General features: G+C 47.4%; 1 protein-coding gene across 1 annotated transcript in view; it reads left to right on the forward strand.

Annotated features, from left to right (window-relative positions):
* Positions 1 to 18,243, forward strand: part of PTPRT (protein tyrosine phosphatase, receptor type, T) — a gene marked incomplete at its 5' end in the record, with an annotated part of 369,542 nt that overhangs the window by 301,157 nt on the left and 50,142 nt on the right. Inside the window, one exon of the mRNA XM_008571855.1 lies at positions 6,837 to 6,924. Within this exon, the coding sequence (XP_008570077.1) occupies positions 6,837 to 6,924 (88 nt within the window). The remainder of the gene's footprint in view (positions 1 to 6,836; positions 6,925 to 18,243) is intronic.

The raw sequence follows: 18,243 nt of genomic DNA on the forward strand, positions 1-18,243 counted from the left end.
TGGGAGGTGAGCTGTTCTTGGGAGCTTTGTGTTCTGACATTACTATTTTGGTCATAACTCAAAAAGGCTTAGGTGCAAAGCAGAGATCCAAAAAAGGGTGGCAAGCTTCGAAAAGGACCCTCTTAGCTCAGTAGGGCCAAACCAACACCCACACAGGCATCAGGGATACTTTTCAGTTCTAGTAGGGAATTAAAGTCCTAATTGGAGAAACAGAGATAGGTTGCAAGGTCCTATGGACTGAGTCAGCACAGCAGGGTCTAAGAAGCTTATGATTTGTAGTCATGTGGTCTGAGCCTCCCACTGACTTCGGAGGGCCTCAGCTCTGTGGCTGGGAGGGTAGGTTGCAACCACAGAGAGAGTTAGTCTGAGGTGGGCACCAGATGGTAATTTTATCCTAAAATCTATGAAGCCTATCAACAGGGATAAAGGGAGGGTTCCTGTGACAAATGCTCCCAGCCATTTATCATGATGCTGGAACTGGCTCAGCCTCCTCCTTTTAAAAAAAATTCCCAAAGCATTCCCATTGGCTCAGAAAAGAAACTCACGTTCTTGACCGCAGTCTGCGAGACCTTGATTGAGTGCCCCACCCCACCCCTCTCACCAATCCACATTTTATGTCACTCTCTCCCTTATTCTCTCACATGCTAGAGCAGAACAAGCTCATTCCATCCCAGGGCATCTGTCCTTGCTGTTCCCTACACCTGGTGCTTTCTCTTTCCCCAGTTCTTGCCATAGCCAGCATCTGCTTGTTATTTATTTTTCAGCTCAAATGTGTTGGCCAGAGACAGCAGGAACACATCTGGAGCTGAACAAGTTGGGTTTACTGTGGCTGCAAAGTGAATGCCCATGTTGGGGAACCGTGGGACATCTCGGGAAGACGATGCTAGAAAGGACTCATAGAACGTGGGCTGTGTTAGGTGATTGGGAGGGGCGTTAAGAAAGCGAGGCTTTGTTCTAGATTGGGCACTATTAGGAAAGGTATAATAGGGTATCTTAATAAATCTTAACTATGAGAAGAGACAACAAGTTAGAGACTAGAGCTGTAATTGACCAAAACCCAGTCGTCGTTCATATTAGCCGGGAGGGGGGATGTTTGGTCGTTTGTTTGGCTTGGACATTGTTCATAGTTTTGTCTGTATTCAGACATGTCTTGCTTTTGTCTTATTCCCTCATAGTCTCAAAGCACCCTTGTCTGATGCTGGTGTTCCGTGAAACTGTTTATGTTCAGCAGGAAAACACGGAGGCCCAGCTGTGAGTTCCAGGCCAGCTCCCAGAAGTCAGGGACTGCGTCCCTCCTCCTCAAATGTCACCTTTCAAAGAGTCCTGCCCAAACCACCCTAGCTTAAGTAGGACTTGCCCCAGCTGCTGTCTATCCCAGCACCCTGTTTCTTGTCTTCATAGCCCTCATTAAACACAGTAATTATCTTGCTTGTTTGAGTTTTGTCTGCACGTCCACAACCAGAGCTAGTTCCCGGGCTCCTGTCTGCCACCGCCTTGCTCTTACCTCCAGGACCCAGCACAGAGCCCCACATCGAGGTGGTCCCTGTGGAAGGAAGGAAGCAAGCAAGCAGGGAGGGAGGACAGGCTCAGTCGGTATGCATTCCTAGGCAAGTCATTTCCCGTCTCTTAACCTCACTTTGCTGGTATATAAAATGAGGTGGTCATTTACTCAAAAGACCCTTCCAAATCTGACTTTTGAGGATTCTATGCACACCACAGCTCAGCTCTCCAGGGACAAGGATATCCCCGTGGGCTTGGTCGCACAGGAAGGGGTGCAGGGCCATAGGCACACAAGAAGGGGTGTGGGGCTACAGGCTCCCGACACAAGGACATCCCTGAATACATCTTTTGGGATAAAAGATAAATAAATAAATAACTGCTTTGGGAAAGCAACACTGTTGAAGAGTAGAAAATATTTCCACACTCAAAGTGGAATGTACAAATAGAGCTTAACACTCTAAGGAAAGAGAACAAGGAATGGAAAGAAGAGATTGATAATGGATGAGTATAATGAGATGGCAATTTTGGTTTCAAAAGAATGTGATTAGCTCCTAATGACTGGCACCATTCCCTGGTCAATCTACTGTAACTAGCCACTAATGTAAAAATAATGCCCCTCAGCTCACTCACTTTGAAAATGGAGCTATCTCCCTTTCATACTTTTACCTGATTGTATTTTTTTCCTTCAAGAGATTATCCCCTATTAGATCACAGCTCCCTAAAAAGGGAAATGGACGTGTGATCAAAGTCTGCCAATTAGGGGTTCATTACCTCTTCCTCCTGGGCAGCTCTATTAGGCCTTTCTCCTCTGCTGTTGTCAACATCATCACAGCCCCAGCCCCCACTACGGGGAGACAAGGCTCCCGGGGCTGTGGCAGGGTCTGCATGGTTTCCCACAGAGAAGTGCCACTCACTTATGGCAACTGTTTTCTTTGGCTTAGGATAGTCAAGGGATAGCTGCATGCTGATGTGTGTCCTGAAGGGCATGGCTACTTAAGGACTCCGGGAGTGGATGGGAGGGACCGTCATCAGATCTCTGCAGAACTTCACAGTACAGAGGGTGCACGCTTATTCTCTGGGGCTCATGGAGGGGGGCAAAGGCAAAGTACAGGGAGGCAGAGTGGAGAAGACACCATCCAGTGAGTCTGCTCAAAAGCAAGGCAGGAAGCATGGGAGGAGGTGAGCTATCCGTCGCTGGAGGCATCCAAGTAATAGATGCTGTGGATCAGCTTATCAGCTGCCAGGAAGGCCACTGTGGATAGGAACACACTAGATGATTTTCAAGATCACTTACACCTCTGAGACTCTAGGATCTTCCCGCTTGAATGCATAGGGGTCACCTCATTCACTAATTGTTTTACTCGTTCATTCATTGCAAAAGGGTCATTCAGCACATATGAAGTACAGAGCCAGCAGTGCGTTCTGGAGATACAGTATGAATAAGAGACTGCCCTTTCCCTAGAGGAGCCTGTGGCCAAGTTAGAAGACAGACAGTTAAATTATTATATGTAGAGAAGTCCATCTAATAATAGCGACCGACTGTAAGTGGGGATGCAGTGGGGTGAGGGAGGGTGAACAGAGAATTTTTCACAAGGAAAATGCTTGAACAGGGTTTTAAAGGATACATAAGAGTTTTCCAGGCAGACTCAGGTGGAAGAGAATTTCAGGCCAAGGGAATAGCCTATGTAAAGTCTCAGAAGTTTGAAGCACCTTATAATTGGCATATTACCATAAGGACAAGAAGTGAGGCTGGAGGAGCATTTGGGGTGAAGTCATAAAGGACATTGTATTAAAGAGTTCGGAATTTATCCTGAAGACAATGGCAAGGGAAGTAGCTGAGTCTTGTTTGCATTTTAGAAAGATCTCTCTAATTACCGTGAGGAATGGATTGGAGGGGAAAAAACCAAAGCAAGAGAAGCCGGTTAGCAGACTCGTGGGAAAGTATTTCTCCAGGTAAATTCACTATTTGCCGGAATCATGGGTGGAAATTAGAATCACCTAGGGATCTTTAAACACTCCTGATGCCTGTGTCCCACCCCAAAGAATCTGACTTAATTGGTCTGGGGTAGGACCTTGGCTTCGGGAGGTTTAAAGCCTCTCCACGTGATTCTAACATGCAGCCACCAAGAGACTTTAAGCTAACTGTAGCCAAAACCCTGGCACCTAGCAGGTACTCAACACAATTTTTATTTTCAAAAAATTAAAATTAGCATGAAAACTTTTAGGGTGTCCTGCTTTTGAATTCACACCACTATCAGGGGCAAATGTTTGGACGAACCATTGGCTTTCATCACAGAGGGTTTCTGGTAGAAAATCTCTCCCCACCCCCACCAAAGATCAGCTTGAACATCATGAAATCCGGTGCTAATACTGAGACTAGCAGCCTCCCCCCAACACAGAGGAGAGACCTGGCAGGTCGCCTGAGACAGCTGGGGCCACCTGCTGAGGACAAGGCCAGGGGTTGGGATTTGAGTTCTAAGAGCCACATGTAGAAGCCAATTGCAGGATAGAGATGGCCTAAGCTGATGGCAAGGTGGATGCAGGGTAATGGTCTTTTCTGATGGGGAGCAAGAAAAACAAGGAGGAGGCAGGAGAACAATGAGAGATAAGCCCCACTTTGTTAAATGAACACTTTTCTATCTCTATGATACTGTGTCACACCCAGATTTAGGGCAGAGATCCGTGCCCAGAGCCTAGCACCTGCTTTGCTTCTCCTGCAGGATGCCTGTCTACGGGTGTTAAACACACAAAGAACAAAATTCTGATCCATTAACAGCTGGCAAGGCACGTTAGTATCCCCATCCTATGCTTAGGAAGGAACTAGTAAGGAGCAGACAGGCAAGGCAAGGCTGGTGCAGTCAGATGAGTAAGGCCCTCTGCCGCCGTGCTGCAGACAGAGAGCCACATAGACTGAATGTGTTGCAAATTCAGTCTCAGAAGCAAGGCAGGGTGGAGACAGTCACCAAAACGGGACCTGGCCTTCACACTTCTGTGGCTCTCCTAAAGCTGTTTCCGCTCCTTTAAATGCTCATCGGTCTCTCCATGAAATAATTGACTGCACCCTCCCTACCACTTGGCCCATGACTCTTGTAAATCACCCCACAGGTCTGTTGACTCGTCTGTCCCTGTCTGTGGCTGACATTCTCTTAGAGTGATTGATGCTCCTATCTGCTCCCTCCCCCTAGGCTCTGGGCAACTATGTCCAACTTCCTACTCAGCGTCTCAGCTCAGATAGCTAGTAGGCATCTCAAATTTGGCTACTATTAGTAGTATTGGTATTGGTTTGGGCGTTTTGAATATCTTAAAAAGTATACAGTACTTGGTAGGTGCCAACAAATCACCCCACAGGTCTGTTGACTCGTCTGTCCCCGTCTGTGGCTGACATTCTCTTAGAGTGATTGATGCTCCTATCTGCTCCCTCCCCCTAGGCTCTGGGCAAATATGTCCAACTTCCTACTCAGCGTCTCAGCTCAGATAGCTAGTAGGCATCTCAAATTTGGCTACTATTAGTAGCATTGGTATTGGTTTGGGCGTTTTGAATATCTTAAAAAGTATACAGTACTTGGTAGGTGCCAAGCACTGTTCTAAACACTATGTACCCAAAACACAGCACTTAATTCCAGCCTCTCCAATCTTATTTCTCCCCGCCAAACTTCTCCATCTCAGTAAATGCACTGGGTTCTTCAAGCCAACGATCTCGGGTTAGTCTTCATTCCTCTTTCCTTCGCAGTTCATGGCTACCGTAGATGTGTTGGTGCCCTGTGTGCATCCCCTCCACGCTCACTGTCCCCATGCATGCCCACCTGGTGGCTTCCTCCTGTAAGTACCTCTGACTTTTCACCCGAGGGATTCCTCAAGACAGAACAATATTCACAGAACATGGCAGAAGTGCTAGGGAGTTCCCAAGAGTTATCCCCAACCAGTAATGATGGGAATTGATGGATGAATACCCCAGCTTCTTCCCCACCTGGTGGGACAACTCAGAGGCATGAGATGAGCCTGTGGGATTAAGCCCCAGTTGCACAGTGGTAACCTCCCCCGACGCACCCTATGTTGGCGTCATTCCCTTGCTTGGCTCACTTCCTCCATTCTCCTCCCCATGTTTTTTGGGATCGCCTCCCAAACAAACTACTTGTACTCACATCCTTGTCTCTGTCTGCTTCTGAGGCAACCCAAGCCAACAATATTCAACAAAACATCCTGAAAATAATCACTTCTCACACATCCACTGGGCTCTCTCAAGGGCCTGGGGTACCATCATCTCTTGCCTGGACCGTTTCCACAACTTCCTGACTGATCTGCCTGCTCCTTCCAGAGCCTGCATCCCATTCATGAGCCAGGATGTACTTTGTAAGAAATACATAAGATCAGCTGACCCCTCCCCTCACCCCACCCGCCACTCAAAACCTTCCAGTGGTTTCCCATCACACTTAGAATAATTCCTTAACCAGTAACCACAGTGTCTTCTGTAATCCAGACCCTCCCATCGTCTCTAGATGCTTCCCTCACTACTCTCCTCCTGCTTCACTCGGGTCCTTGAATACGTTCAGTTTTGTTGCTGCCTGGACACCTTTGCATCTGTTGTTCCTTCTGCCTGGAAATAGCTTTCTACTTTTCTTGGCATGACCAGCTCTTTCACATCATTACAAAATTAGCTTGAATATTACCTTCTCAGAAAAGCCCTCCCAGACTGTGTAATTTGAAATAATTCTCACTCCTCATCCCTGTCCCTTTATCCTGCTTTATTTTCTTCATAATGTTTTTCACTACCTAAAATTATACATGTTTGGTTGTTTATTTGCTACATCTCCCAGTCAACTGGAAGCTTAAGAGGAATTTATCTATTTCCCTGTATCCCTAGTAAATAGAACAGTGTCCAGCATATATTAGAGGCTCCATTAGAGGCCTGTTGAGTGTAGGAATGAATGAATGAAGAAATGAATGAATGAATGAACAAATGACTCCCCTACCAGACCAGATTGTGAGCTCATGACACATAGAAGACATCAGTAATCTTTCGGTCAATGAATAAGTGAATACGTTCACAGAAGAGCCGAGTCTATGCTCCCCCGGGCCCCATCCAAAGACATGCGCCCTTATACTCAGTTTCCCATCATGGTGGGGTCTCCTTTCCTCCTGTTGGTTCATCTACGGGTCAATGAATAAGTGAATACGTTCACAGAAGAGCCGAGTCTATGCTCCTCCGGGCCCCATCCAAAGATACGCGCCCTTATACTCAGTTTCCCATCATGGTGGGGTCTCCTTTCCTCCTGTTGGTTCATCTACACCTGGATAAAGCTCCTATCCACTCTAACCACTCTGTCCTTGCTTTTTAGGCCTTACCAGAGGGGCAGACAGCTTCGTGGGACACAGCCAAGGAGGATGAAAACCGCAATAAGAATCGATATGGGAACATCATATCCTGTAGGTGCCTTCTGGGAGGGCCTAAGCACCAGGCTTTGGGGACACAGGGGAAAGAAGCTATTACTATTCTTTACCTATAATTCCTTATCAAATAATTCTTGATGTTTCCAGCTTTGGGTCCACATGCCAAGCTGGGAGCTTTATTTCAGCCTTCTTGTCATACCTGGCTGTCATGTCTCAGCCAGAGGAAACAGATGAGGAGCTGGGTCCGGGAGAAGTAGATCCATGAAGCTCCTTAGGGGAGATCCTGCGAAAGCTGAGTCCTGCCTGGCATTGCCTGCTTAGCAATTCTTCAGTGGGGGAAGAAGCTCAGCCAAAGGGTTGTCATAGACAAGACCCCCCTGCTGATGGATGAGCCCTGTGTTCCTGGAAGGTCTTCTAGTTCAGAGGAGTATGTTGGGGTGGAGAGCAAGTTCCATCTGTGAGGGAGGGGCCAGGAACACCTGGGCAGAGAATAGTGCTTCTCCAAGAAGGTGGAGTCCCAAGTAAGGATTGATGCTCAGAAGGAGCCAAAAACTCTGGCATAAGCCTGAGGGTTTGGAGGCAACCAGCTCAGGGCTCAGAGGATCCCAGGGCTACTCTGACCACATAAGAGACATGGTTTAGGGCAACACAAATGCTAGTAGGTCAGAGGCTCTAAGGTAAAGGCCTGCACTCGGGGCCTGCATCTGTGCAGTGCTGGTGACACTGAGTCTGCAGGGGGAAAGCATGTTCCTGTGCAGAGCCGGGAAAGGACATTGCCTTCTGCTCACAAAGAGCTTTACCATCCCTACAGGCACCCTGATGAGTGACTTGATGAAGTCAGTGGTGCATGGTAGTTAGAACCCATTGGAGTCAGACTGCCTAGATTTGTGTCTCCACTGTGGGGCCCTTGAGCAAGTTAAGCGACCTCTCTAAAATTCAGTTTCCTCTCCCTTATTTATTTATTTATTTATTTATTTATTTATTTTTAAAGACAGCCGGTAAGAGGATCTTAACCCTTGACTTGGTGTTGTCAGCACCATACTCTCCCAAACGAGCTAAACGGCCATCCCTATATAGGGATCCTGACCTGTGGCCTTGGTGTTATCAACACCACACTCTCCCAAGTGCGCCACAGGCCAGCCCTCAGTTTCCTCACCTTTAAACTGATGAAAACAATGGAGATAGGATCACTGCAAAAAGGTACATAAAACCCTTGGCACAGTGCCTGGCACCACTACTCTTAGCCATAGGGTTACTTTCTCAGAGTCACTGATAAGCAGTGTGGATATGTCATTACATCTTATTTTAACCAGCCAAATACCCACATGGGGACATGGAATAAGGCAGGTTGGTGGGGAAGGGCGGGCACAATCAGATGTCCATTTCGGAAAGATCACCAAGGTAGCAGATACAGAGGGCGGGTTAGATTGGGAGAGGTTGGAGGCAGAGGGATCGATCAGGAGACTACTGCTGTGGTCCCAGCAAGGGATGAAGAGACCTGAACAAAGGCAGTGACAATATTTGTGTGTGACTGGTGCGTGTATTCAGTTCTGTGAGGCGAGGAAGAGAGAGACTGCCACAGAATGAAAAACCATGCACAGTAACACACAAGTATTGCACTGCCAAATATTGGAATGTACAGCCTTCAGACCAAAATAAATATAGAGGGGACAAAGTTACCTCTTACAAAATGCTGAGCACATATTCTGATTAGAACAGGGGTCTGCGACAGCCTTTCTGACTCAGTGTAGTCAACCCGGACCTTCTGACATCTAACCAGTTGTGTGGGGAGCATTCCTTGGTCTCAGTTCTCAGAGTAACTCAGTTTAGCAAAAAGAAAGAAAAAAAAAAGATCCTGAATAACAAATTATTTTTAGCACAGTTCAGTGGTTTGTTTTGTTTTGTTTTAACTGTCTAGACATTGCCTAAGAAAAAACTTGGAGAAAGAAAAAGTAAGATACAGGCAGATTGTAAAGGAAGAAAGAGGCAGAAGTTTTAGCTTAGCTGTTTCCTGTGCTGATTTAGGAACGGGCTATGAATGGTGGAACTAATCAGAAAACATTTATAATTTGTCTCTTGGAAGACAGTAATGCAGACAGCAAGATTTCTTGCAATTGATGTGCCAGAAAGAGATACTCAAGCAGTCAGCAAACCTGTATTATGATGCATGGGCCTCCTCTGAGCAGGCCCTGTGCTGGGTGCTGGGAGCTCAGCTCCTGCTCCCAGGGAGCTTCTACACTGGCCACATTGGCTGTTGCTCTGACTGGTTCCCAGTGTCCTCTGCTCAAGCACCATGCATGCTGTGCCCTAAACCATCTGGTCAATCTACTCGCTCTACCAGATTGTGAGTTCTGATAAGGTCCACTAAATTACAGGCTATGTGAACTCAGGCAATCACTCTAATCTTCAGTCTCAGCAAAGGGGGTTTTAATGTCTTCCTCCTGGGAATGTTGCACAGATAAAAAAAAAAATGACTAGAGCACAGCGAAGAGACACTGACTCCTTGAGAGACAAGGATATCCAGGCTGGGCCACATACCGTGGCCAAAGTCTGTGGGTGTGCCCAGGTCAAAGCCAAGCTCGGCCAAGCCGAGCCATCACTGGCTCTCTCTTGGACTCTGCCCAGCCTCCTTCCCGGTGGCTCTACAACCAACTTTGCCCCAGCTTTTTACCTATCTGATCCCTGATAGAAGCCAGAAGGACCTATTTAAAACATGAATTGGGGCCGACCCCGTGGCGCACTCGGGAGGGTGCGGCGCTGGGAGCGCAGCAGTGCTCCTGCCGCAGGTTCGGATCCTATATAGGGATGGCCGGTGCGCTCACTGGCTGAGTGCGGTGTGGGAGACACCAAGCCAAGGGTTGCTACCCCTTACAGGTCACAAAAAGGACAAAAAAAAAAAAATGCATTGGATGATGTCCTTTTCCTACTAAAAAGCCTTCCAATCATTTCACTTCACTCTGGTGCTCTGCTGATTGAAAGGCCCTCGCAGCCTTTCCAGTCTCATTTTGCACTATGCCCACTCCATCACAGACTCCTCAATTAAACCGTGCTGGCCTTCATTCAGTGCCTTGAGCTTCCATGCCCTACCATGCCGCAGGGCCTTTGCACATTCTGCTCTCTTCCAAAGTGCCCTTTCCTTCTCTCTTTGCCCTACTAATGTCCACTTATCCTTCAGATCTAAGCTCATTCATTACTTAGAATTCCTTAGGGAATTTTCTGACCCTTCAAATAATGGGGTTTCCAAATGTCAAACGCCGTTTTTCACTCCTACAGCACAATGTATATCTTCTTCTTAGCCCTCAACATCATTGTGGCTTGAGAGGCATTTGGATGACTGTCTGTTGATGGTCTGTCTCCCTCACTAGAATGGATGCTCTGTGACTGCAGGACCACAACTATCTTGCGTTTCTGTTTCCCCAAACTTGGCATGTGGTTGGTGCCCAGTAAATCAGAACTGAATGTGGGAAAGACCCCGAAGGGCATGAGCAGTGAGTCTCTCTCCTCTGCTTGCCAAATAAGATAGAGAACACCCAGAAAGGATGGACGGAGAACAGCTGGACCAAATGACACTTGGAATGATGATATGCCAATGAGCAAGAAGATATTTCACCTAAATGGAAGAGCACAGTGATGGGATGCAGGAGGGAGAGGAGGAGGAGAACGCTCTGTCCCCTCCGAGCACTGCTTCTAAGAGGGCAGGATTCCAGGAATTAAGGAAACGTAACGAAGGGGATTAGAAGCCATTACTGGGAGTGTAGAAGATGCTGTTGACGTCCCACCCACACCCCAGGGCCTCACCACCTCACTGTGCAGCAACACCCAGATTGGCAGATGGGCATCCGGGGCCAGGAGTGAGGCCAGCAAAGTACCCAGGGTACAACATGCAAGGAGGTGCTCGCACTCAGCTGTTGACCCTGCACTGGCATGACCCTGAGAGTGGGCTCCTCCCTAAGGTTTGTGCCCTGGGCCCCTCGCTTGTCTCCCCCTGGACCTGCCCTGCCTGCATTTCTTTGCCTGTGGACTTCTCCTAAGTCAGCCTGCAAGTGCTAAAGAATTAACACCCCCAGGAGAAGCCCTCAATCTTGAAATACTCCAGCTTCCTCAGCGTCCCACCTAAGGGCATGCTGGACACCTTTTCCAGCATTCCCATGGGAATTAGGCAGCAGATGCCCACAGCAGTGATGGGCTTGAGAACTCCCCCTATACTGGCTGCCTTCTCTTCCCTGTCTCCCTTCTTCCCTTTCCTCCTGGTATTCCCCTCTCCTCCTATATAAATGACTTGCCCTGGGATTCCTGCCTTACATCTATTTCTGGGGAAACCCACATGGAGGCAGAAATAATTCAAGCACCTAAATGATACCACCTCGATGGGTTTAAATAAACCTGAATCTGCTTTCTAATTTAAGGGTCAATAACTCTGCAACAAATCAGGGCCGGAGCGGGTCTGCTCCAGAGGTAACCAGCAGGTTGAGAAAGCAGCACAGGACAGAAAGAGGAACCAGAAAAAGGACAAGAAACAAAGTCTTGGAATTAAAATGGGAAAGGTAAAAGAGAAACAGCTCCGAGGAATGGAAAGTGTTCCCGCCCTTGTATGTGTCCCTCCCAAAGGCAAAGCCTGCCTTGGCTTGATAAATAGAAATATTCTTGGCACAAGAAGAAAACCAGGTGTGATTAGCATCTTAAGGAACCCAGAGCACTGTGAGGCCGGAGTGGAGGACAAAAGCCCAGGCCAGGGTGAACAGGAAAGATTAAAGGGGAAGAGTAGAAGGGCCCTGCCTGCAAATGAAACAATGAAAGAGAAGCCTTGTTGCAATAACCCATTTCTTCCAAATTGTTCTATTTAGAATTTAGTAATAGAGTCTGTGGGGTTTCCAGGGAGTGGAGATGGAAAGGAAGTGAAGGGAAGGAAACAAATTGGGAAATAAGAACAAAGATGCCTTTGCCGTTACGTAGCTCTAGGGCAGAGACTGTTGGCAAGGGGAAATTTTGAGAACGCCTAAAGTACTCACATGTGGAAGTTCTGGAGTGTGCTTCCTGGACTGGTAGGAAGGAGATGACACTGAGAAAAGGCTACGAGTTTTATAAAATGAGGCTTGCTTCTGGGATTAGTTAGGATCCCAGCGGGAAACAGATGGGACCCTCAGGTAGGGTAATTTGAGGAGAATTAATCAAGAGTCTTTATAAAGATGCGATCTAGGCGTGGAGAGACTACAAGAGATAGTGAAGTCCCCCAGGACTAGATACTAACCCTGGGCCACCAAGGATTCGGTGGGGAGAGGCCACCGGGACCCAGAGAGAGACCACTTGACCCAGGGTGCAACCTTTGGTGGCAATGCTGCCTACCCATGGTGACCCCAACAAAGGGAGCTCACCCCACTCTCCTACCTCCACCCCATCTTCTGCCTGTGCTGTCCATTGGCTGAACCCAACCAGAAGCCAAAGGACAAAGGAACCCAGTGGTTCTCAGAGTGGTACCTGTACAGCAGCATCACCTGGGAACTTGTTAGAAATGTTCATCCTTGGGCTTGACCCCAGAACTACTGAGTCAGAAACTGTGGGGGCAGGGCCCAGCCATCTGTATCTTTAAAAGCACTACAGGGGATGCTGATACACACATAAGTTTAAGGATCTTGTCCACAGAGATCAGCCTCCTGGATTAGAGAGCCAGGAGGAGAAGCTAGAGAGCAGATCTGAGGGCACACAGGATATGAGCACATTTTCTGAGCCTTCTTTTCCCCAATCTAAGAAATGCCACGGGCTCAAAAGCATTGGACTCTTGGACATGAGGCCAGGTAGGCCTGGGTTCTAATCCCAGTTCTACCATTTACCTTGTGCATGACCCTCAGTGAGGTCACTTCATCTCTCTGACCCTTAGTTCCTCACCTGGAAGTTGGTTCAAGGTCAGCTCTCAGTGCAGAGAGGCCAAATTAAGATGAATAAATACTGGATCTGAATCTGGTGTGGCCCCTGGAGTCACAGACTTTTAATTCTCAATGGGACTTAGTCTAGCCTCTTTGAGTTCACAGGCAAGGAGAGACAGTCCAGAGATGCTGAGTGTCCTGCCCTTGTCTGTAGGACAGCCATGACCAAAGTTCTCATCTCTTGCCTGGCAGGATGCCACATGCTCCTTACCAAGGGGTCCTCTGGGCATCAAGCCACAGCCATGCTCTTGGGGGACAGCCTGCTGCCAAGGACCCTCAGAACAGATGGGCTCTTCAGAGAGGCCGTTCTCTTCCAGAGGGAGATGGGGCTGTGGTGTGCAGAGAGGACATCCACTCCCAGGGAGGGAATCAGGTTCAAAACCAACCCAGAGTCCTTTTCTCACAGCAGGTTTCCCTGCTGATTCCTGGGGAGAAAAAGCTAGGGTGACAAAATGGGTTCTCTTCTCCATGCACCTGCCTCTCAGCTGCCATTGTTTTTTGCTGTCTCTGAGGGTGGCCCTTGCCCGGACCCCGCAGCCACTCCTGGTACAGAAATCATTGGTACTCTGCCATATCCCCCAAACTTCACCACTTCCATGCAAGAGCTGGCTCTAATTCCAGCTACCAACACATTTGTCTCTTTTCCAGAGGCATTCTTCTGGCCACCGGAGCCTTCTTTGCCCACTTGCAGGGCAGGCCAGAAGTTCCAGAAAATTAAATGTCCCCAGAAGTTGTCCTCAACCAATGGCTGACAAGAGTGGGTGTGTAAGTCCCCCAAACCCCTCTCCCTTAGGTGGAATAACTTGGAGGCGCACATTCTATGCTGTCTCCTGGAGCTCCTCAGCAGGATTAAGCCCCAGTTATCCACGGAGGCAATTTGCTCAATAACACATGCCTGGAATTCCTTCCTTTCTCCTTCTCACTTTCCACTCCCCTCCCAGAGCTTCCTGGGATCACCTACCCTATTAACTACTTGCACCCAAATCTTTGTCTCAGGTTCTGCTTCTGAGGGAATCTTAATGAGAAAACTTCCTCCCTTGCTTCAGAAAGGCCCCTCGGTGGGCATTGCCTGGACAGCATGCTTCAGATGCAAGTAGGCTCACTGGGTGGGCCACTGTCCCCTTAACCTCTCGCAGTGTTTTACCCCTCTATGCTTCAGCCCTCTTTACACCCCCAAAGGTTACATCCATTGGGGAAGTTTCTTACAGGGCCCCGCAGAGGGGAGCAACCCAAATTCAGCCAGCATGGATCCAACAGGACAAGGAGGGGCACAGATGTGGGGCTGTCTCTGTGTCATGCCCAAGCCACCCTCTCTTTCAATAATGGTAATTCAATCAAGATTGAATGTGCAGACCTTTAGCTTCAATGAGGCACCCAGACAGTCTCGGCAGAATTACCTGCCTCCTCCCTATCTGTTCCTGCAAGATGATGGCATTAACATTTCCAATTCTTCTAGGAAATGGTTTTTCAGCTCCACAATTCACTGTAATGAGCCAGATCTCTTTTCTCTGAAAAATTGCACCTTTTCTTTACCCTCCACAGTGCCCAGAAGACAGGAAGAAAGAACATCAAGTATCCAAATGATATTCTCTCCCCAGCCCCACCTCTTTGAAGTGGACACGACTCAAAATGACTGATGTATTGGTTACCTTTGAGGATAGAGGAAGGGAGGAGGGGTCGGGGTTTGTTTTGAGAGTCAGAACTATGCAAAGGAGGAAGCTGAGTCCTCTCCTCTGGGGTGGGGACCAGTGTTGGAGACAGAGAAGGTGCTGGTGGGAAGGGTGGGCTAGCGAGGACCAGCCCATAAGGGTGTGCAGGTAATGGATCTTGGGGTTCCAAGAGGGATAAGGATCCCACCACTCTCTAAGGAAACTCTCCACCCCTTATACGTTCTCCTGCTATATTAAATTTTTTGGAGGCTTGAGCTTTTCATCCATAAAATGGGATGATGTTACATACCTCACAGGATTAGTATGAGAATCAAATGTCATAGCATCTATAAGACAGGCACAATAGTACCTGGCATATCTTACTTTCTCCGCACGAGTAAATTCCTATACCTCGCCACCTGGCACAGGAATTTTGTCTCACTGCCTGGTTCCAGTAAGATCTTCTGGTCTTTCCCCAAACAGATTAAAATTAATAGCCAGGGCATCTCTATGCTAAATAATTGAACATTGGTCTACACACTCAAACCTCAGTGTGCATCAGAATCACCTCAAGGGCTGGTTAAAACATGCATTGTTGGACCCCACCCAGCGATTCTGATTCATTGGATCTGGGCCAGGGCTGACAATTTGTGTTTCTAGCAAGTTCCCAGGTGTTGCTGATGCTATTGGTCCAGGGACCACACTTGGAGTATCACTAGTCTAGAATAATGGTAAAACTGAATTTACATATTTGTGTTGGTTCCTTACAACATACCAGGCACTTTCATATTTTACCTCTCCTTATCCTTGCAGTAAGTCTGCAAAGATAGATGATTTTGATGTTGGATAAATCGAGGCTTTGGAAAGGTGGTAACTTGCCCTGGGTAATACAGCTAGGGTGTGGCAGGCTTCAGGTCAGCCTTCAGAGCCCACCCAATTCCTTACCTAACTCCCTTCCTCCTGCTGAAGGTAAGAATTGGCTGCCAATGCTGGTACAGGACAGGCTGGATCTATAGGTGTGGTGAGGGGTCATGTGTGGGGAGAGAAATGATTTGAGCATAGGACCCAAGCACACTCTGCCCTGGATGGGGGTGTTCCTTTGCATGTGCAAAGGCCCTGTGGTCAGAACAACTAAAAGGAGGCCAGAGTTATCAGAGCAGGGGAGGAGGACATGAGGCTAGCAGAGAGAGAAGTAGGTCCCAAAACATCAGATCATACAAGGCATTGTGGGGTGTGGTAAGGCCTTGTTCTTTGTCAGTGATGTGCTGTAGCTGCCTCATGCCACCCTGCAAGAACAGACTGTTAAATTTTCAGGAATTTTGTAAGCCGGTTGATGCCATGTTGGTAGCTGAAAATTAGTCATGGTGGGAATATTTACTCACACCACAGAAATCAGCAGACCTTGCAGATCAGGGGCCCCTTTGCCCCAGAGAGCTGTTTGTTAAACATTTACCAATATACCGCTGGTCTTTGCTGTAAAGCCAGGAGTAGGTTGATCTCGAACACAGGGATGATGTGTTCTGGGGAGCTCTTTGAATCTCCATGTCTTTGCAGCTGTTTCTCCCCTCCACCTGCTGCCACCAGTACTCTCCTCCCCACAAGGAAGCTCTTCCCACCTCCCACCTCAACTGGGAGCCAGAGGAACCAGAACCCTGCACCTTCCTCTTACCTTACCCGTGAGACATTTGTTTCTCCTCCATATGACCCTTCTCAACTCCTATCCTCGACTTGAATATCAAACAAGGAGTACCAAATCAGCTGTTTTTCAAGCTTGCAAAATGTAGATAGAGCATAATGAACGTTCTGGGCTGCTTGTAAATTACCTTGTATATGCTCCTTCACATCACTTGCCGCCCCATCTTTCTCCATGCACGTGTGGGTAAACACAACTTTTTATCCTTCTAATCATATAATGTTAGAAGAAGAAAGGGACACAGAATAATATTAGCATCTCCTCACAGAAGGAATAAATAAACCACGAGGACACTGCCACTCCTTGCAATGCCTTTCTGGCGGACCTATGGCTGAATTCTGCCCTTTAGTGAACACACACAAGAGCTCTTTGCCTCTGCAGATAGAACGGTCTGTACTGGGGACAGAAGAGCAGGTAGAGAGTGCTAAGTTTCTAAGTGTGTCTGATATCAGCCCATTGCCGGCCTCACATACAGCCCAGAGCCACCACTTATTAAGCACCTGTGGTATACCAGGCACTGTCCAAGCACATTTTTTAGAGCAGTTTTAGGTGTACAGAAAAAGTGAACAGAAAGTACAGAGTTCCCATGTACTCTCTCCCCCCACCCACATGCCATTCCCTCCTCTAATAACATCTTGCATTAGTGTGGTACATTTGTTACAACTGATGAGCCAATACTGATCCATTATTATTAGCTAAAGTCCATAGTTTACAATAGGGTTCACTTTTTGTCTAGTCCAGTTCTATAGGGTTTGACAAATGTAAATGACATATATCCACCATTACAGTGTTATACAGAATAGTTTCACTGCTCTAAAAATCCCCTGTGCTCCACCTATTCACCGCCCCCCTCCCCTGCCCCTGCCAAGCCCCTGGCAACCACCAATCTTTTTGCTGTCTCTATAGTTTTGCCTTTTCCATCATGTTATATATTTGGAATCATACAGTATGTAGTTTCTTCAGGCTGGCTTCTTTGCAATATGCATGATAACTCTTTTCTTTTATGGCATGATAACTCTTTTATGGCATGATAACTCTTTTATGGCATGATAACTCTTTTCTTTATACCACTAAATAATATTGTATGGATATACCACAAGGTGCTTATCCATTCACTGATTGAAGAACATCTTGGTTGCTTTCTGTTTTTCTAACTATGAGTAAAGCTGCTATAAACATTCATGTACAGGTGTCAGTGTGTATATAAGTTTTCAACTTACTTGGGAAAATACCAAGGAGTGCAACTGCTGGATAGTATGGTAATAGTACATTTAGTTTTGTAGGAAACTGCCAAACTGTCTTCCAAAGTGGCTGTACCATTTTTCATTCCCACCAGCAATGAATGAGAGTACCTGTTTCTTCACATCCTCGCCAGCATTTGTTATTGTTGGTATCTTGGATTTTGGCCATTCTAATATGCATGTAGTAGTATTTCATTGTTGTTTTAATTGGCACTTCCCTCATGACATAAGATGTTGACAATCTTTTCATTTGTTTACTTACCCTCTATATATCTTTGATGTCTGTTCAGATCATTCATGTTTTTTAATTAGGTTACTTGTTTTCTTATTGTTGAATGTTAAGAGTTCTTTGTACATTTCAGATGTAAGTCCTTTATATGTCTGACAAATACTTTTTCCCAGTCTGTGCCTTGTCTTTTCATTCCGTAAAGCCTCAGCGCTTCTTATGCCTGCCTTTTCTCACTTAATCCCCCCGGCATTCTGAGAGCTGTATACTATTGTGTCGGGCCTCCCTGAGCCAGAGGCCGACAAAACCGAGCGGGAAGAGACCCCGGTCCAGCCGGGGGTCCCTTGTGGGGCTGAGCGGGATGATGAGTGTCGCTGGCATGGCCCTTCCCCCCCCAGGACCTTCCTCCCCGGGGGCCGAGAAAGAACACCACTGAGCCAGGAGAGTGGTCAAAGCCGGAACTCCGTTTATTAGAAAGGTGTTGGAGTTTATATAGAGGAAGAAAGCGGAAACAGAGAGGAGAGGCGGGAGGAGATGGTTATCCAATCAGGGGAAGCCACAAGTTATGAAGAGGGGTGATGACAGGGCGGGCAAAAACTGCTTAGTCACTGGGCCCCGGAAAAGA

The sequence above is a fragment of the Galeopterus variegatus genome, unplaced genomic scaffold (assembly GCF_000696425.1).
Source record: "Galeopterus variegatus unplaced genomic scaffold, G_variegatus-3.0.2 Scaffold730, whole genome shotgun sequence".
In the NCBI taxonomy this organism is placed as follows: Eukaryota; Metazoa; Chordata; class Mammalia; order Dermoptera; family Cynocephalidae; genus Galeopterus; species Galeopterus variegatus.